The sequence below is a fragment of the Lathyrus oleraceus genome, chromosome 1 (assembly GCF_024323335.1).
Source record: "Lathyrus oleraceus cultivar Zhongwan6 chromosome 1, CAAS_Psat_ZW6_1.0, whole genome shotgun sequence".
Taxonomy (NCBI): domain Eukaryota; kingdom Viridiplantae; phylum Streptophyta; class Magnoliopsida; order Fabales; family Fabaceae; genus Lathyrus; species Lathyrus oleraceus.
The window spans coordinates 21,160,662-21,182,006 of record NC_066579.1 but is presented as its reverse complement, the minus strand read 5'-3'; the positions used below and the strand labels follow the sequence as shown (position 1 = coordinate 21,182,006).

The 21,345-nt window shown below is 28.9% G+C and overlaps 1 protein-coding gene and 1 long non-coding RNA gene across 2 annotated transcripts; one reads left to right on the top strand and one right to left on the bottom strand.

Annotated features, from left to right (window-relative positions):
• The first annotated feature begins 3,409 nt into the window (after positions 1-3,409).
• On the top strand, positions 3,410-5,688 carry LOC127136008 (uncharacterized). The gene is made up of 7 exons (XM_051062639.1): positions 3,410-3,600; positions 3,697-3,783; positions 3,873-4,073; positions 4,182-4,346; positions 4,471-4,524; positions 4,931-5,068; positions 5,271-5,688. Exons 1-7 carry the CDS (start codon positions 3,442-3,444, stop codon positions 5,640-5,642), a joined length of 1,176 nt encoding a protein of 391 aa, XP_050918596.1. The 5' UTR covers positions 3,410-3,441; the 3' UTR covers positions 5,643-5,688.
• Positions 5,689-11,004: 5,316 nt separating this feature from the next.
• Positions 11,005-11,972, bottom strand: LOC127135953 (uncharacterized). The gene is made up of 2 exons (XR_007808665.1): positions 11,393-11,972; positions 11,005-11,303 (listed from the first exon to the last, which is right to left on the bottom strand). It is a non-coding gene; the product is annotated as an uncharacterized LOC127135953 (long non-coding RNA).
• Between the last annotated feature and the right edge of the window lie 9,373 nt (positions 11,973-21,345).

The following is a 21,345-nucleotide window of genomic DNA, read 5'->3' as shown; positions in this document are numbered from 1 at the left end:
TATATATATATATATATATATATATATATATATATATATATAAACTAAATACATAAAACTAATTATTCAATTAATTAAAAAAGTTAAAATTTACATTTAATAAAAAATAAAGACATTAAAATAAAAAAATGTATTCATTCATATGATTCACCTCATAAATTTTTAGTTTTTTTATTTTGTTTCTGCAATCCAAATATTGGGAATAAATTATAACATAAAGTATTATATAAAATTATACAACCAAATTTTATTAATAACACGATTTCTACTTCAAATTATAAATCATTTCATATACAAATATATTTTTATTCTTCATTTTATAATTTTTTTAATATCTATTACTCTCTTTGTCGTAATATTCTTGAAAGATACTTTTTTTTAAAGCAATTATAATTTATCTTTTTTGTTTATAAAATTAGATGTATTTTTAATTTGTGTAAAATGGACAAATAAACTATAAATTAAAAGAGATATACTATATTTGAGAAATTGAACATGTGAGTGTTTAAGAGAATACAAATATTTAGATATTACATTAATTAAAATATTAAGACTTTTTAATTATTCAGAGAAAAATAAAAAAGATTATTCCAAAAAAAGAAAAACAAAAAAAGTACACCCTTCTCCCTTCTTTATTATAAGCAAATTTTAACATTTTAGATTCATTTAATATATATATATATATATATATATATATATATATATATATAATATATATATATTATATATATATATATATATATATATATATATATATATATAAAACTGATTTACATATAAACTAAATACATAAAACTAATTAAATTAATTTAAAAAGTTAACATTTACTTTTACTAAAAAATAAAGATGTTAAAATAAAATAATGTATTGAATTCATATCATTCACCTCATAAATTTTAGCTTTAATAAATTATTATAGTATTTCATTAGTTTTTGTATATGTTTGAATGATTTTGACTTTAAAAATCATATGAAACGTAAGAGAAAAAAATATTCACTTTGATTTAGTTCGGTTAGTTTTTAGAAATAAAACCGAACAAAATCAAAATAAACCAATGCTGTTTAGGTTGATTTGATTGATTCAATTTTTTATAATATTTTTATTGAGTCATATATAAACATATAGTGAACACCATAACTCTGTGTTTATTCATTGATATATTACCAAATAACTACAAAACTCATGATATTTAGACAAAAAAAATTCATTCAATATACAAAAATCAGTTTAGACAAACGTAAAAAAAATAGTAGCATAATATAATACCAAAAATATTATAATAAAACCAATAAAATAGAGGAGATGAGGGATTAGAGAAAATATAAAAGAAATAGCAGAAGAGATGTGAGATTAGAGAAGAAATATGCGATAAAAAATTATTTATAAGAGAAAATAGTAACATAAAAATGAAAATAAAATGAAAAAGAAAGAATATAAGAGATGAGACGTACATTGCAAAAAAGATGAGAAGAATACGGGATACAACTATGAGAGGTTTGGAAAGGTTGAAACTAAAATCATAAGTGTGAGTAAGAGAAGACCGTCCTTAATTGTAAGATTAAGGTATAATAGGTTTGAGATTTTGGTTGGTTGTGGGATTAGTGAAGCTTGAGTTATAACATAATACGGTTATGTTTGGTTTAACTCGGTTTGCAAAATATAAACCGCAAACCAAACCAAACCCTACGGTTTTTGTTAAAAAAGAACTCAAATACATCCGAACCAAATGCGATTTTTTGTAATTTCAATTTGATTTGATTTGCGATTTTCTACTGGTTTAGTTTGATTTTGAACACCTTTAATAAAAATATGACTCTAGAAAAGTTAGGTCAATTTATATTTTTTTATTTTTATATATGGAAAATTAAAAATTAATGTAATAATATATATTTTTTATGCGGTAACATGAATCTGTCTTTGGGATTAAACTAACATGTATTTATTGCATTAATTGCACTAACTTGAGGTAGACTTCAATGTGTGCTCAATAAAGATTTTGTTTTATTGACCAATAAAAGATTTGATTATATTTTTTTAAGTTTTTTATTTTGTCTCTACGATTCAAATATTGACGATAAATTATGACATAAAATATTATATAAAATTATGCAAAAGAATTGTATTAATAACACGTTTTCTACTTTAAATTATAAATCATTTTATATAAAAATATTATTTTATTATACATTTTATAATTTTTTAATATATCTTACTCTCTTTTTGTCATAATATTCTTGAAAGATATTTTTTTAAAGCAATTATAATTTATCCTGTTTTTTGTACAGCATTATATGTATTTTTAATTTGTGTGAAATGGATAAATATGCTATAATTTAAAATAGATATACTATCTTTGAGAAATTGAATGCAATTTTTTTTTTTTAAAACTACAAAGTATTTATTTAGATAGTAAGTGATATTACACTAATTTAAATATTAAGACATTTTCAATTATATGGAGAAAAATAAAAAATAAAAAGTTATTCAAAAAATATTATTTTAAAAAAAGAAAAACAAAAAAGTTACATCTTCCTCCATTAATTTTTATAAGTAAATTTTAATATTTTAATTCATTGAATAACAAATATATTTAGTCAACATATAAATTAGATACATAAAATTAATTATTCAATAAATTTAAAAAGTCAAAATTTATTTTTAATAAAAACGAAGATATCAAAATAAAATAATATATTTAATTCATATCATTGACCTTATAAATTTTATCTTTATTAAAATATTATACTATTTCATTTGTTTTTGAACATCTTGTCTATAAATAAGGAATATACTAAACTCATATATAAAAATAGTTTTTTATTATACATTTTACAAGTTTTTTAATATCTATTACTCTCTCTTTGTCATAATATTATTGAAAGATACTTTTTTCAAAAGAAATTATAATTTACCTTTTTTTTACAAAATTAAATGTATTTTTAATTTGTGTAAAATAGACAAATAAGCTATAATTTAAAATAGATATACTATATTTGAGAAATTGAACGCGTGTTTGTTAAAAAAAACTACAAAGTATTTAGATGCTAAGTAATATTATATTAATTGAAACATTAAGATTTTTTCCATTATATGGAGAAAAATAAAAAAAAATTATTTCAAAAAAATAAAAACAAAAAGGTACATCCTCCTCCATTCTTTTTTATAAGTAAATTTTAATATTTTTATTCATTGAATAACATATATATTTAGTCTACATATAAATTAAATACATAAAACTAATTATTCAATAAATTTAAAAAGTCAAAATTTATATTTAATAAAAATAAAGATATCAAAATAAAATAATATATTCAATAGAACTCATAAATTTTATCTTTATTAAATTATTATACTATTTCATTTGTTTTTGAATATTTTGTCTATAAATAAGCAATATACTAAACTCTGATATATCAAAATTGATTCATCACTAAAAGGGAATGTCAAAAATGATTAATATATTGTTATTGGTTGTGTCTTTGGTGACCATTATTACTGCTGAGAGAGATCATGGTATGCAGAGAGGGTTGAAAGAAGAAGATTTGGAATTGGAGAGGCAACTAAACATCCTTAACAAGCCTCCCATAAAGAGTATTAATGTATTTTCACATGATTTACTGGTCGTTTTAATTGGTTTAATTTGATATATCTTTTTAACAATTTTGTTTTATATTTCATTTTGGTGATTTTTATAGACAAAGTCAGGATATATAGTTGATTGTGTTGATATTAACAAACAACCAGCTTTTGATCATCCTTTGTTAAAAAATCACAAATTACAGGTAAAATAATTTAGTGTATTATTTTCAATTTATTTTTTATTACTTATAAAAAATTGTTTCAATCTTCATTTTTATTTTCTTTATATCAGATAAAACCAATTTTTGAAAGAAACGTCACAGAAACTAGAGTTTGGAATTCACCGATCAAACCTAAGTCTATATTCATACTTGAGAAAGTTAAGTGTCCTGAAGGAACGGTACCTATTCGGAGGACAACGAAAAAAGATTTAATTCAAAAAAAATCTTTATTCACGAGTCATAATCTAACTGAAAATGACTCCATTAATCATGTAAGTTTTTTCATATATATACAATTAAATTTTTAATTTCTTAATTTATTTGTATAATTAACATATATTATTTTTTTAAATTAATAAGTGAACTTTTTGAAATTATAGTTTGCTCGTTTGTATCTTTCATTATTGGGTTCTCCCTATTATGGAGTTAGTGGAATTACTAGTGTTTGGAATCCAAAAATTTATAAAGGTCAATCAAGCTCCGCTAATTTATATGTTCAAAGAGGAGAAGGAGATAATCTTAATAAAATTTCAATTGGATGGCATGTGAGTTTTAATTTATTTTATAATTCTATTTTTATTTTACTCTAAATATATATATAACTTTGATATTTAAATAAATTTTAAAATATATAAATTACTTTCTAATTTATCTTATATCTGATGTTAGGTGTCTCCACAACTATATAATGACGATCAAACACATCTATACATGTTTTGGGCGGTAAATAAATATTTATATATTATTTAATATGTTTTTATGGAATTCACTTATTAATACTGTATACATTATTTTACATAAGTGACGACTTTTTTATCTATTAAAAATATTTAACTATTGTATTTGTATCTTAAACTAAGTATCTACTATCATTTTATTTTATTATATATCATATATCATTGTTTAAAATAGTTTAAGTTTTAGATGTTTCCAATGGATTTTAGTCTAAAGATAACTCTATCCAATTTTTTTGAAATTGGTCATTTAGAATGCTCCTTTCACATAAATTGTTAAGAATAATTTTATTAATTTTGTCAATATTTCTTTGGATCTCAATTTATATGCAATTTATTTTGAAAATCAAAAAACTTGTTTCTTTACAATATAACGTGGTATTAAAAAAATACAGTCAGGTAATAAAGGATGCTTTAATATGCTGTGCAAAGGTTTCATTCAGATTGATAAATCATACATCTTTGGTACGCGTATATCTAATACATCTACCTATGGAGGAAAGATTATTGATTTGCCGCTTCAAATTTCTCGGGTAATTTCTTTAAGTAAAGTTTAAAGTTAACATATTTAAATTATGTAATGTCAGCAAAATATTTCCAAATTATAATGCTATGAAATGGTGAAGTTGAAAGACATAATATACAAATATTATAGATTAAATTCTATGAATTTAATCATAAATATTTGAATTATTACAATTCTAATGTAAAATCATGAAATGTTATGATGTTCAGGATAATGTAGGCAATTGGTGGTTAAAAGTTGTAGATAGGGATATTGGATATTTTCCCAAAGCTTTATTCTCCTCATTGGACCACGGAGCCCGAGAAGCAGGATTTGGTGGATATACTACAACTCCTGCTGGTACTACTAGTCCTGCAATGGGTTCCGGATACATGCCTGATAAAGACTTCTCACATGCATCTTATTTTAAATTTGTAAAATATCTCAATATAGTTAGAACTCCTGATGATCCTATACCGTTTATGGTAGAAAGTTACAATGATGCTCCTAATTGCTATGGACTTACAAACTTCAAAGATGAAATAAAAAGTTTTGGATATTCTTTTCAATTTGGAGGACCTGGTGGTAAATGTAATACTTAATTATTGTAAGTAAGTTTTGATTATATGTAATAAAGATTTTTAATGATCTCGGGACAAATATCAGTTATTTTTTCTAAAATAAATATATTGAAAAATATTTAATTTTAAAAGTTTTTAAGGGTTTTTTTAGGGTCTAATAATATAAAATATTTTTCTTCACTTATAGGATATATGAAAATATTTTAATTGTCTACAATTTTAGTATTCAACTTAATATAAAAAATTTATTATTTGTATGTAAATATTCTTAATTTATTCTTTTTCGTGTATATTTATATAAGATTCCTTCCATTTTATAATAGGTTTTAAATTATTTATTCCGGTAGAATAATACTGTAATATTTATTATTTCTTTAGATCATGCTAATCAGTGTCCGAGATCGTAGTTAAGAATTCTAAATAAGAAAAATATTATATGTTCATTAAATTCTAAATAAGAAAAATTTAAAAAGAAAATCGCTTATAAAAGAGAAGGAGTATCATATAAAAAAGTACATATTATATTATTATTTTAGTCATCATCATTAATTCCTTTCAAGTAGTGGTATATTGTATTCTTCTCCAATCATACCTCACAATAAGATAAATGTATGCCTTAAAACAAAAACCAGTTTAATGCACAAATCCATGAACTTTGACTAAATATGACGTATATACTCCAATAAAAAGAAATAAATACTACAATTAAATAAGTTTGAGTAATCTTATATTTCACTTTTAATTCTTTAAAAACTTTCCTTTAAATAATAGTTCTCTTAAAAAATTTCATCTACGTTTTAGATCATTCCTACTAAAACCGTTGATAAAACAGTCACTAATTCAGTTGTTAAGTAGTAAATCATAAAACCGTCGTTAATTCTGCCTTCAAATTATAAAAATCGTCGCTAAGTAGAATACGATAGCAAAAGTCTGGATGAAAAATTTTAGGAGGATAAAATATTTTTTTGATGGACTAAAAATAAAATATAAACTATTTAAGAGGATCACAAACATATTTAACCTTATATATTATAAATATTTTTTTTTAAATTAAGTTTTCTTTTTATAAAAGGATTATATGTCACCATTTACAAAATTATTATTAGGGCTTTTTCTTGACTACATATAAAACTTGAAAACGAACTAACTTTGTTCTAATGATTACGATTGAAGTATCAATTTAACTCATATGATCCATATGGAAGATGGGGTCATTACGTGAAAACTTACTGACCACAATTCGAGTGGTCAAGATAAAATCTTTACTTTAGTACAACATATCAAGAGGAAAGGAAGAGTCATTATCGTAAAAATAATTAACCATGTTCTATCTAATCAAGCCTAGACCCTGGCATTAACTCACCTCATCCTGAAAAAATATAGACTAAGTTTGAAAAAAGGACTACTAGGATTCTACTAATCCCTTGTCAAGTCGTGTTGTAGTTCATCTATTTCAGATGAAAGGTAGGACCATTATCAACAAACAAATTATCCTTTGCTCAGACACGTAACAAGTGAAGTCTAGATGTAGTTCATCTCATCCAGAAGAAAGTTAGGACCATTTTCTAATAATTTCCAAATAATGTTCCTACCGATTACAATTGAAGTCTCGCTTGAGTTTAACATATCAATAAGAAATCTAGATCCATTGTCGGAAAAAGAACAAACCAAATTACAACGGATAGAGAGCGAACCTCAAGCGTTAGTTCATCTCATCCAAAAGAAAGATAAGACCAAGTTCAAAAAACAAACTAACCAGAGTTCAATTAATCACAAGTAAAACCTTGTTCTAGTTCATTTGATCCATATATAAAGTAGGACCAATATCTTAGAAAACTAACTAACTTTGTTCTAATGATCAAAATTGAAGTATTGATTTAACTCATATGATCCATATAGAAGACGGGTCTATTACGTGATAACTTACAAACCATAATTTTATTAATCGTGATCGAATATTTTCTTTAGTTGAATAAATCAAGAGGAAAGCTATATTCACCTTTGTAAAAATAATTAAACACGTTCCAACTAATCAAGAGAGAACCCTAGCATTAACTCACCTTATCTTAAAGGAAGATTGTACATATTTAGGGAAAATGACTAACTAGGGTTTAATTATGTTGGACTTGAGACTTCACACACAAGAGGATTGGGGGAATGAATTGTGTGGATTAGAAAATTTTGGTTTTAAAAAATTTTGGGAGATAAAAACAAAGTTTAAAAAAGATTTTTAAAACTTAGCAGCGGAAAAATAAAATGCAGAAAATAAATTGCCAAAATAAAAGAAGTTAAGAGAAAAGAGGAACACCAAGAATTATTGTGGTTTGGTAAAAAACAAGAGGACCTACTACTCTCCCAAGAATTTATCTTAAGAGTTTCCAATAATACTTTGAGAGCTTTTAGCAGGAAAGACTCATAAACCACCTTATACAAGAAAATGGTGATTGATCTTCAATCATAATATACAATTCAATGAATGTATGTGTTTGTGTCTTTTCTTCATAATAAGCTTGAGAGTGAAGGATAAAATCTTCCTTCCCAAACAATGGATTGAAGTGGTTAGGCTTCTTTCCACAGGCACGAACCTTGGAGTGATTAGTATTCAAGTTCCATAACCTTTAAGCTCAACACCTTTGTTTTAACCGGGATAACCAAAATCTTGTGAGATTTTAACATCGGGATGATCTCTTACTTGAGAAGCTTTTAAGTATCGGGCTGAGTTTCAACCTATCTAGGTTTTAACACTGTGATGACCAAGAACCTAGGAGAGATTTTGTACAGGTTGATCTTCAACTTAAACTAGGACTGAAATACCCAATCTCAAATAAAAGCTTTTTACGGGTTTAGCTTTAACCCATACAAATTCCTAATTGGATAGTCACATAAGATACCTAGATGATGTGAAATGAAGTATCCCTTGAAATATTTGACCAAATGCTGAAGAAACTTGTTGAGGAAGTCACATAAGATACCTAGATGAATTAGGGCTTCCAAGACAAACAAGCTTCAAACTCTTGATGAATTCTTGATCAAAATGATAAATGATCATGGAGATCCATATATGATGTTTAGAACCAATGTGGATCATTTCTTGATTGATCTCTTGTCATGAGGGTCTCAAACCCTAGTTGTGAGCTTGATAAGGCACAGGTGGATGCACACACTACCTACAGAAGAAATAAAGTTATATATTGACATATTTTTGGTATTTGGGTTAGTAAACAAAAGAAAATAAAGTATGATACAATCAAATGTGTTAGGTGATCTCTCCAAATGAAAACCTAATGAATGAGGGGTAAGGAGGATACCAAGGTATGATCCTAAAGCCAATGCAAATGACGAGATATCATGAGGGATCTTAGGGTCAAAATTGGGGTCTTACAATATCAACAGTCATCATCAATGCCCTTGTCGCATAAAGACATCAAATCATTTACAGGTCACCATGGCCCTCTCAGCACGAACAACCTAGTTCTCCCATGAATTTTCTCATACGTAGCCTAACAACAACAGATCCCTAATGAGTCACTAAGGGCGTCCACGTCTTCTTACTAATCGCAGCATCATCAAATTTCGAGTGTCGAGAAGTCATACTCATTCAACTCACTAATCTCCATTGGTCTCTCGAAATAAAAGTCCACCTTGCTGGAATCTTCATAAACTCAAATCTAACCGACATAGGTACCCAGAAAAGACCTCACATTTGAAAAAGGGAGACCAATTTCACCAAAAATGCAATCACTTGTTTACATTCCCACGTGCATTTCATGCATCATTTCATACATACCTTTTCCGCCGAAACGGAAAGTTTCATTAAAAATATAATCCTATCAATCATCAACATGTCTATATACATGCATGCATAACATTCCCACTGAAACGGGAAACTTCATCAAAAAACTAAAATTCAGTCAAATAGTTGCATTTCCACATGCATATCCATGCATTCTTTTATGCATGGTATTTCCATCCAAAGTGGAATATCATACCCAAAATCAAACATACATAACATAAATCAGGATCCAGGTTCAATCATAAGTATCCAGAACAATCCTTAATCAAGTCGGTGGTATCTCTCTGAATGAGTTCCTACCCCGTGTGTGCTCATGAGATTATTCCCCAGCAAGTCATTCTTCAACTTTGTGTTGATAATGATATTTTGTAGTGTTTTCTCTCTTTTTTCTCCCCAAGCAGAGGCTACCTTAAAAAGTCTCCTTGAAACTTTTGTCCAACAGAGCTTTTCTAGTAAACCTCCTCTAATGTAGATTTCTTAGTTACTTTTCAGAGGATCTTAAGTCTTATAAATTGAAAGTTTGTTCCATTATTGAAAAAATTCAATTGTATCACGAAAGACACTGCTCTGTCAATTATAAGAGAGTCTTGCTTGTTTCATTTAAGGTTTCTCTGCTGATTTTCAGAGGATCTTAAGTCTTATAACTTGAAAGTTTGTTCCGTTATTGAAAATTTTCAATCGTATCACGAAAGATACTACTCTGATGATTATTAGGGAGTCTTGTTCGTTTCATTTAAAGTTCCTTTGCTAATTTTCAGAGGATATTAAGTCGTACAAATTAAAAGTATGTTCCATTATTGAAAATTATCAATTGTATCACGAAATATATTACTCTACCGATTATCAAAAAGTCTTGTTTGTTTCATTTGAGGTTTCTCTGTTGATTTTTAGAGGATCTTAAGTCTTATAAGTTGAAAGTTTGTTCCATTTTTTGGAAATTTTAATTGTACCATGAAAGATACTGATCTGTCGATTATCAGAGAGTCTTGTTTGTTTCATTTAAGGTTTCTCTACTGATTTTCAAAGGATCTTAAGTCTTATAAATAAAAAGTTTGTTCTATTATTTTAAATGTTCAATTATATCATGAAAGATACTGCTCTGTTGACTATCAAAGAGTCTTGTTTATTTCATTTTAGATTTCTCTGCTGATTTTCAGAGGATCTTACGTCTTATAAATTAAAAGTCTGCTCCATTATTGAAAAACTTCAATTGTATCATGAAAGTTACTGCTCTATCTATTATCAAAGAGTCTTGTTGTTCCGCTCTACCAATTCTCACCAAATCTCATTTGCTTTAAGTCAAAATTTTATGATCTTTTCGTAACTAATCAACTTCTACCTTGAAAGTATGATCATTGTGACCGACAATTTTTCCGGATTTACGACAATTATATAAGGATAGCTGTCATACCCCCAATTTTGTCATACCTCTTATTTCTTTAATGTCAATTTATTTTTATCATTGCATTGTATAAATTTAAAATTTCCAGGCATGACCATTTCATTTATAACACAATAGATGTAATCTTCTCTCCGATAACTACTTTTGTGCTTAAAAAAGAGGGGAAAAACCTTCCATTGGATTGCAAGTTATCTGAGAGCTAATAAATTGCATGTCTTTTTCATCTAGGAGCCACAATTTATAAGGGTACGTAGATATTGTAAAGAGCATATTATTAAAAGAAAACATCATCAACCTTGGAATTAATTTTAGCCGAAATCCTTAGAAAGAGGAGCAGCTTGAATGCACCTCTGAAGATAACTTCCTAATTTTAGGATACTACTTATCATACATCACATTTCAATGTTGATTTTTTTTATGACTGCTTTAGAAGGTGGCTCAAGCTTGTTTCCTATTCCAAGACAAATGAGATGGATTTCCAAGTTGCCTACAAAGACATAAATGAATTTTAAGTAGACAGAAAAATTTGCAAAAGAGAATGAAGTTTTATGGTGTAATGCAATCGGTGATTTGTACCTTGGCTTCACAAAATACCCAATGGTAAAAAACAATGACAAAAATAAACATAGTCCTCCAACTGTGAGAAATAGTATGCCAATCAAGTCATTCTTCCCACCAATCCGTCGTGGGATTCTGGATGTAGACTAGCTTGTCTGAAATATTACTCAAGCAATCCGACTCGTAGCCATACACAATTTCAACAACCTAATAGACACAAGAATAAATTATGGGTAAGTGTAAGCATAAATTGGCATATCTGCATTACATGTAATGCCTCGATGTTCTTTTGCTCCAGACCTACAAGAAGAAACACCACATGTAATACCTAAAAGTAGCTGTTTGTTTAGTTCTCTATTGTGCATATCTGCATTGGCAGTGAGAGTTGGATATAGCATTACACGTGGTGGTTCTTCTTGTAGGTCTGGAGTCAGAGGAACCAGGAGCTGCTGTGCTTGTAGAAGCCATTTTCCGGTGTTTTTCAATCTCAGTGGTTGAAGCAAAAAAGGGAGAAAAGAACTAGAAAAATGAGTGCTTAGAACTCTCCAATTGGTCAATAAATAACCGATATGCACCTCAAGCACTTTGTAAAATAAATACAAACTACAAATAAAATTAAAGCAAAAACAGGAGTATACCATCTGCTTACAACTCTCCATTCTTAGCAAGTAATGGATGCAGCCAAAAAACAAGAAGAATATATTAATCACATGCAACCTCCTCCAACGCTCAACCAACTTGGAAGCATAGAGAAAATAGGAAGAAGAGGGAAATGGGAAGAAAAGACAAGTGGGAAGATATAGAAAGAAAAGAGAAAATGGTTTGAAAACAAAAATAATTATTAAAATTTTCAAGACATTCTCCTCCAAATAATGTTTGTCACCATCTTTTTTTTAAATAAATCATACAAAAGAATCATTTTATTACTTATTTTCTTATTAAGGGTTATTTCTTTAATAATCTCAACATCTTTTTTTAAAGATGATACGAAACTTTAATATTAATACCATTTTTTAACATCCTTTCAATTTAATTTTAAATAAATATCCTCACCATTCTCAAATAATATAAATATTTTAAATAAATATAAGACAATCCATCTATATATTTTTATTATTTGTTACTTTAGATTACAAGAGTAATTTTTAGATACTATATCTTATTTTTTTGAAGAAAAAAAATGTATCATTTGAATCTAATCAATATATTTTATATATTATTTTTTTAAAAATAATTTCTTTTTACAAAAAATAATACTGTGTTTCATAATATCAAAAGGCTTCACTTTTAATATTGATTTTAAAGTAGATTGTCATTGTGATCACCCTATCCATGAATATTTATTTGAATAAATGTTTGCAGTTAAATAAATAAATAAATTTAAATATATACTAAATGTGAAAATTAAAGCAAAGACTTTTTTTTGGTTTAATAATCATTCTATCATGACATTATAATATATTTATTATTTTATAGGAATTTTGCATATTCAACTTCAAGTAACATTTAAACTTATAATTTATAGTTTTCTTTTTTACAATTTTACATTCGATTACTTCAGTTTTAAAAACAAAGTCATTAAAAACTTCATATGTTTTATTATTTCTTTATTAATGACATATAGCAACGTCCACATGTAAAAGAGAGATTAGGATTCTTGTAACAGTTGAGGAATGACATAATCACATTGTCATGCTTGAAATATATTGTAGTGCATTGACTTTTTATCTATTTCCTCATGAATTATGGTTAAACATGTTATAATGTTAGCAAAAATTTTGTTGTGTGTCATTGTTATGTTTGCATCTCTATTTTTTATTTGAGTGGTGGTACATCATTTTATCGTCTTGCTAGAGCACATGCGTGTTGAGCATTTCGAGAGCACCAAAGACATGCGTCACGTAATTGTGTCGCTTTTGTAGCAACTCAAGAGTTTTTTATTACATTGTACCATTCATTTTTCATGTTTGTGGTGTATTAATTGGCATTAGGTGTGACAATTATGTTCTGTTGTTGCTTTATATGCTCGTAGTTATGCTTAGGCATTCTTTTCGATATGAAAATCATTCTATGTGAGTGATATCGTATTGATATTCTTATCTTTGCAGTTGCCTCTGTATTGTATATTGATTATATGATAGTGCTAATAGTGTGCTTTGTCTCTTTTTTGTGTTGTCAAAGGGGGAGAAGTATATGAAGTTATGATACACATTCAAGGGGAGTTTTTCATGAAGAAATCAGCGTCTCAATTTTTTACATCATAAAAAAGGGGAAGTATGTGAGTGCAATTTTCTATTTAGATATGTTTTGCATGATATTAAAACTAGGAGAAACTTTAGCGTTTTTGTACATTGGACGATATTAATTGATTTTAGGTGTCCATGCATTTTAGTATTAGGAAGCATGCCAACATGTTTGGAAATGTTTTAGAAAAGAGTCATGCCGCAAAAGGAAACTTTTATGCATAAAAAATTGTATAGGTCGACATATACGACTTTAGATCGACCTATAGAAGATTTTCTTCAGCATAGATCGACACATACGACTTTATGCCGACCTATAGAAGATTTTCTTCAGTATAGGTCGACATATAGAATGCATAGGTCAACACACATGCTTCAATATTAAAGCTTGTAGCCAATTTCCATATGGCGCCTCTTATAGGTCGACCTAAGACCTTTATAGGTCGACACATTGCTCTGTTAGGTCGACCTATAGACCTAAAATATTGAATTTTTGCAATCTTTTCATTTCCTTTTGCATGTCCTTTACTTCTTACTTGCATATATATATATATATATATATATATATATATATATATATATATTATATATATATATATAATATATATATATAATATATATATATATATATATATTATATATATATATATATATATATATATATATATATATATATATATATATATATATATATATATATATATATATATATATATATATACTTGATACATGCATCATTTTCTAGTAAGGTTTCTAGAGTGGGTAAAACTTACATGAATCCAGGATTTCAAAATATTTTCATCATCTTCAACTCCATCTATGCATACACACAATCAAACTACATTTAATTATTTTTTTATGGGGTGTCGACTAGATCATGGTTGATATTCCAATTAGGTTCTTGTACCGAGAATATTGGGTTGAGAACTTTGAGGGATTCAAATCAGAAAACCAAGTTGGGGTTTTCCTTCAACATCTCTTAGGGTTTGAAGGTTTTGGACAAGACTGTGCAAATCGGATTCGATCGAGTGGAAGCCTTAGGACAAGGGGTGCCTTGCAAGGGAGTATCGTATGACGGGGGATCGTATTGATAAATCTTGGATTTTAACAAGTGTGTTCTTGGGATTAATTCGACACAGTTAAAACTTTGAGACAAAGGGTGTCTTGCAAGGTAGTAGCAAGAACTAGTGAATTGAAGCGACATTGTTGGTTTCTTGATCAATCTTTGATCAAGGGTTTTGAAGGTGGTAATTTCAACATCAAACTTAAGGTTTGTAGGGTTCAATTTCTTATCTCTTGTATACAGAAATTTACAAAGTAAGATATAATATAATATCTCAGTTCGAATCCGAATTAAGCGTAAACGTACCCATATCGAGGTCTATTGTGGAACTGCCTTAACAAATCCTTATGCTCTCTCTCTCTCTCTCTCCTCTCTCTCTCTCTCTCTCTCTCGGTTTTTGATTTACAAATTATCGATTGTGTTGATCGTTTGACCAATAATGTTTGGGAATGCGTTTTGAAATTTGTGTTGTTGTATAGATCACAAACCATTTGGATATTATATTTTATTTTTCAGAAGCAAAAAAATATATCATTTAAATCTAATCAATATATTTTAAATATTATTTTTTAAAGAAGTAGTTACTTTTTACAAAATAAATAAATAATATTGTATTTCATTACATCAAAAGGCTTCACTTTTAGCATTGATTTTAGATTATATTATAAAGTAGACCTGCCATTGTGGAATTTTTTACTCAAATATCCCACATTTTCAAAAAAAAATCTCAAAATAACACAGTTTTCAAATAATTTCTCAAACTACCCCAGTTTTAACAAAAAAAACGTTAAGACGTAGGTGCCAGATCAATTTGCGCCTACTCTTAATATTTAAGAGGGGACGCGAATTGATTTGACTACAACACATGGTGTTGTCAATCCAATTGACGCCCATGTGTACTAAATGAGAGGAGGCACCAATTGGTATGGCGCCTCAGTGTAGTGTTTAATTTTTTTGTATATATAGAGATGTTGTGTGAATCATTTTTCCACATCTCTTTTCATTACATTGCAAACATGTTTCATCTTCGCCGCCGCTATGGTATAGTGATTTATTCGAGATACAGCCTCCGATGGAGATGATATTTTGGAACTTTTGTCTTTTCGATCAACTAAATAGGGAGTTAGTTCGTTGGTTAAATGGAAACATACTAAAAGTATAAAAATTAGAAGTGTTGAAAGACTCGATGGCGTACGTGGTTGGGTGCGAGTAAAAAATGATAAGGATGTTAGGGAAGTGATGTTTGAACCAGATGACATTAGTTTGATTATAGTAATCACTTAGAAATGTTGTTTTTAAATGTTGTGGTTAAGTATTTTCATCTGTTTTGATATTTGTTGTTTGTGTTGTTGATCGGTCACCATTTTCATTATGTTTTCATTACTTATTCGACAAGAAACAAAAGATTCTTGAATACTTTGTGCGCATTATGGTACCTTTTTAAGTTAGTTTTCATTTTTGTAAGTTAATTAAGCATTTTTATCAAATTTTAGTTTTATTTCGTATTTTCGGGATGTTATGCTTTGGTTGTCTATTTTTATTCCCGCCAGGTCCAAGTAGAAGATACAACAGACTTAATGCAAGAAAGTCGAGGGTTCTGGTGTTCGAGGAAAGGAGATTTCTCAATACAGGGGGGCTGACACGACCACCTGTGTCACCTGACACGGGCCGTGTCAGCCCACCTACGAGTGAAACAGAAGATGATGGCAAGACAGGGGCCTGACACGGCCACCCGTGTCAGCCCACCTGGAGTGAAAAGAGAATAGAATGGCAAGGCAGTGGCCTAACACAACCGCCCGTGTCAGCCCAAACGCTAATTTCCCAATTTTTGTGCTTTTTACCCGGGTTTGAGCAGCAAGGGCATTTTGGGGATTTCCAACCATTGCCAAGAGATTTTCACTATTTTAGTAGATTTTCTACAAGAGGAGGAGACATTTGGGAGAGAGGAGAAAACATAGCACATAGAATTGTCAGACGATCGAGAATTACAAAGATCGAGGAATTCCGAGAACGAAAGATTTTCATGAGCGAAAGTAATTGAAGATCCAAGTCATCCAATTACTTGTAATGTGCATTTTTTATTCTGAATCTGTTTTGAACAATATGAGTAGCTAAACCCCCCAATGTTAGGGGTGTGTCCCTGATTTAGATATGTAAGAACTTTGAGTTTACGATTACATTGATAATATTTTTTATGGTAATCTTTTGATGTGTTTAATGCTTTCTCTTTCAAACCAATTGAGCTTGTTGTATGATTATCAATCAGGCTGGACCGCCATTGGAAAGTTTTTCAAAAGATTACTCTACAGTAGATATCACCTAGAACCAGGGATACGATGTATCAACCAGAGCATTCTTGATATAATAAGGCTTAATTTCAACGATAATTTCCTATGTACATAGAAATTAGGGTTGAATGATTAAAGTTTTTCTCATCAAGGACTTGGGAAAAAATACCCTTGGAACTGGTAGTAATTGATATTTGTTGATGCAATAGTGACTCAGATTTGTTACATAGGTAAATAATACACATTCCTTGACATTGTTCCTCTTCCCTTGCAAACCCTTATTTTACAGTATTATTTATTTTCCTTTATTTTTATAAGATTGAATTCAAAAACCCCAACACTAGTTTTTGTTTAATTGAACGATGATTTGAACTCGATATTAACTTACAGTCCTTGGGATCGACATTTGGGGAATTTCCCTTTTATTACTACAAAAGGCAAAATAATTCACTTGCTATTTTTCCAACCAAGGTTTTGGCGTCGTTGCCGAGGACTGCCAAAATATAAAGTTTAATTTTAGTTCAATTAAAATTTTGTTGCTCTGCAATAAAATGATTTTTCTGTCATATATATAATTTTATTCACTAATCTGTGTATGCAAGGAGATCCCTCAGCTGAATTTCTTTTTGACGTAGAAATCGAGAGAACCCTTCACCGGAGACTCAGACATGCTAGATTGAATTCCAAAGAAGAAGTTCCATTTGATCACTCAGATTCAGATTCAGAAAAAGAAACTGTCGCTGAAGTTCCTCCAAATCCACCTTTACCTCTAGAGAGACTCCTTGGTGATTATGGATGCGCAAATGCACCGGGTGGTAGATTAACAATTGTCAAACAATCGGTGAGTGTGACTAATTTTAAACTGCATTCTAGTACAATCAATCAACTTGAAAAAAAATCTTTCACCGAAAAGGTAAATGAGGATGCAAACAAACACTTACAGATATTCCTGACCATGAGTACTACTTTGAAAGTTGATGATCATACTGAAGAAGCAAAGAAGTTAAGAATGTTCCCGTTCACTTTAGCTTAAGCGGAAGAAGAATGGTTCTATTCTCTCCCAGCAGGTAGTATTACATCATGGGAAGAGATGGAAACTGCATTCATCCCTATGCCATGAATATTTATTTGAATAAATGTTGGCAGGAAAATAAATAAATAAAGTTTAAATATATAATAAAAATGGAAATTAAAGCAAAGGATTTTTTTTAATAGTCACTCTATCATGATATTATAATATTTTTATTATTTTATAGTATTTTTGCATATTCTACTTCAAGTAATATTTAAAGTTATAATATTTTCCTTTTTACAATTTTTCATTCAATTACTTCAGTTTTTAAATATAAAAAATTCATTAAAAGTCTTATATATTTTATTATTTCTTTATTATGACATATAGTCACATCTACCTATAAAAGAGGGATTAGGATTCTTGCAACAATTAAGGAATGACATAATCACATTGATAGTTTGTTGTGAATTATTTGATTAATATCAGACGAGATAGTTTGCTTTATTTCAGACGAGATAGTTTGCTTTTGTGTTCTGGGCACGCTTGCAAGACCTGTGAAATAAGCCCAATAATGGATGTAGGAGAAAAATGCATATAGAATAGGTGGTCCTCATCCCTACCGAGGACACACGATCAAGTCATCCATTACGTTTCTCACCGTTGAATGACACATGGATGGTATTAACTACTTATACTATACGAGGATCAATTCACAGATTTCAGGTGTTCAATTCATTCTCACTTTGAAACTACTTTTCACTCATTCTTTTACTTGGATGTTAGAGTACTAACATTTCAAGGTCATCTCATCTTAACCTCACTGAAAGTATGATCCACTACACCTAAAGTCTGATCTGTCGCATATGAGTTATATTCCCTCACTTTAGCACCTATCTCTAGTTCTGGAGGAGAATAGATGTGCCGCTTATTAGAATCGACTGGTGGTTCCTGTCATTTTCAATAAAAAAAACCATCGTCTATTCACTGAATATTTAGATCACATATATTCTTCTTACGAAGTACCGATCTCTTTCTCAAACGGGTCAGATATTGAGCTCACAAAACCATAGTGACATCAAAGATTACTCTATTCACCACTCAACGTCACGCCGTTTAGGGCCGACCATCTCCAGGCGCAACATGCCATGTAGCGTCGGGCCCCAAAATTCCAAAGACCCATTTTTTTTAATTAATTACTTAAGAAAAAAATTGAAAGGGTGTTATAATAAAAAAAATATTATGTCTTCTTCTTTATTTCTAAACGGCTTGGCTTACAACATATGCAACGAAGAAATGATGCAAATGAAAAAAAAAATGAAACGACGTTCCGTTGTTAAATGAAACAAAAGAACACAACGCAGTGAAACCGCCGTCAACCACAAGTAAACCACCGCGTCTACAGAGACACCACATAATTGACATTACAACGGCAGTGTGGTGGTGTACAGTACAAATGCAATCAATGGTTGTGGCAGTGTTCAATGTTACCTGTAACAATGGATAAGTTAATATGTTATGATTCCTGTAAATGCTTTTGATTGTTGTTGTAACTTGTTTGGAATCCTTATGATTGGTATTTGGTGAATGAAAATAATGGTGTATATTCAATTTGTTTAATTTTATTCTTCAGTGTGGTTCTTTGATTTTGGCATTGTGTGTCTATGTCTGTATGTATGTATTCTTAAGGAAATTTGGGAAAGAAAGTAGTAAAAAGAAAATGAAAAAGAAAAGATAATATACATAGATTTTTCCTGATTATCTGGTCTAAAAGTAAAATTTCTTGGTACTAATTTTTAATAATTTATTGTAGGAACACAATTTTACAACCAGACTACTAATAGATCGTTTGTTGGTAAATATTACGGAGTTGATCATCAGCTGATACAGTAGATATATTGAGATATTCTAGATTTTTTTACTATGTCTCCTAAAATGCCTTCTAAGAATAGAAAGTATGAATGTGAAAATGATAGTGTAAGAAAAAAATAAAAATAAAGAGTTAATTCAATCTCAAGCAGGAGCTCTTGATAAAAAAATTATAAAAGAATCACAAATTTCAAACGAAAGTTATTATGTTGATAATACTGATGTTGAAATTCTTGATAGTGTGCCAGTTGAAAATGATAATGCTGATAGTGCGTAAATTGAAGATGATAATGTTGATTGTGTTCCTATTAGAAACAATAATATTTAGTGTGTGCCCATTGGTGATGAAGTTAACAATTATGGTGATAATGTTGATTATGATATATTTGATCCAAAAACTTAGAATCATCTTCAACCTGAATTGATTGATTTATTGATTGCAAAAGATCCTAAAATAGATAATTTCATTGTCAAGGATCCTAGATATAGTTGTAATAGACGTTTTACGGCTAATTTGTATACTAAATCTTTAGCAAATTGAGAGAAGTGTGATAGAGATTGACTTGTTTATTCGAAAGAGCTTAATAGAGTATTTTATTTTTGTTGTAAAGTTTGAAAAATGGGATTTGTAGGGGACAATTAGAGTATGGGGGATATAGTGATTGGCCACATGTTGGTGCAAGAACTAAAGAACATGAGTTAGACATGGAACATGTTAAGAATATGACTATTTGGTATGAGTATCTTCAAAGGCTGCAAAAATTTCAAATTATTGATAAAATGACTCAAAGATTAATTGAGAAAGAAAGGAACACGTGAAAAATGTTTTAAAAAGAGTTATTTCAACAATAAAATTTCTTGCTAAACATGATTTAGTCTTTTGTGGTTCTAAAGAGAAATTGTAGAAGGTAGCCATGGAAACTTTTTGGGTTTGATGGAAATGTTGGCTGAATTTAACCCAATTATCCAAGAACATGTTAGTCGTGTTACATCTCAAAAAGTTCACGCTCATTATCTTAGGAATAGAATACAAAATAAATTGATTTCATTACTTGGTTCTGCAATTAAAATTGAAATAATTAGTAATATCAAACAAGAAAAGTATTTTTCAGTAATATTTGGTTGTACTCTTGATGTTAGTCACCAAGAGCAAGTGTCTTTGATAATAAGATAGGTGGATGTTTCTTCAGCCTCTGTTAGCATTAAGGAATCATTTTTAGGATTTATGAATGTGAATGATACAACTGGTCAATGACTTTTTGATGTTTTACAAAACGAATTGAAAGAACTTGGTCTCGACCTATTTGATGTGAAAGAACAAGGTTATGGTAATGGGTCAAATATGAAAGGAAAGTATCAAGGTGTACAAAAGATATTTTTAGACATAAATTCGAGAGTCTTCTATACTCCTTGTGGGTGTCATAGTCTTAATTTGGTATTATGTGATATGGCTAACTCTTATAATAAAGTTAGGATTTTTTTTAGAGTTGTTCAAC

Bases quoted from the DNA above. Each gene is read 5' to 3' on its own strand.
- LOC127136008 (XM_051062639.1), top strand. From the start codon at position 3,442: ATGTCAAAAATGATTAATATATTGTTATTGGTTGTGTCTTTGGTGACC. The intron at 3,784-3,872 runs GTAAAATAATTT...TCTTTATATCAG, and splicing joins TAAAAAATCACAAATTACAG to ATAAAACCAATTTTTGAAAG. The intron at 4,347-4,470 runs GTGAGTTTTAAT...ATCTGATGTTAG, and splicing joins AAATTTCAATTGGATGGCAT to GTGTCTCCACAACTATATAA.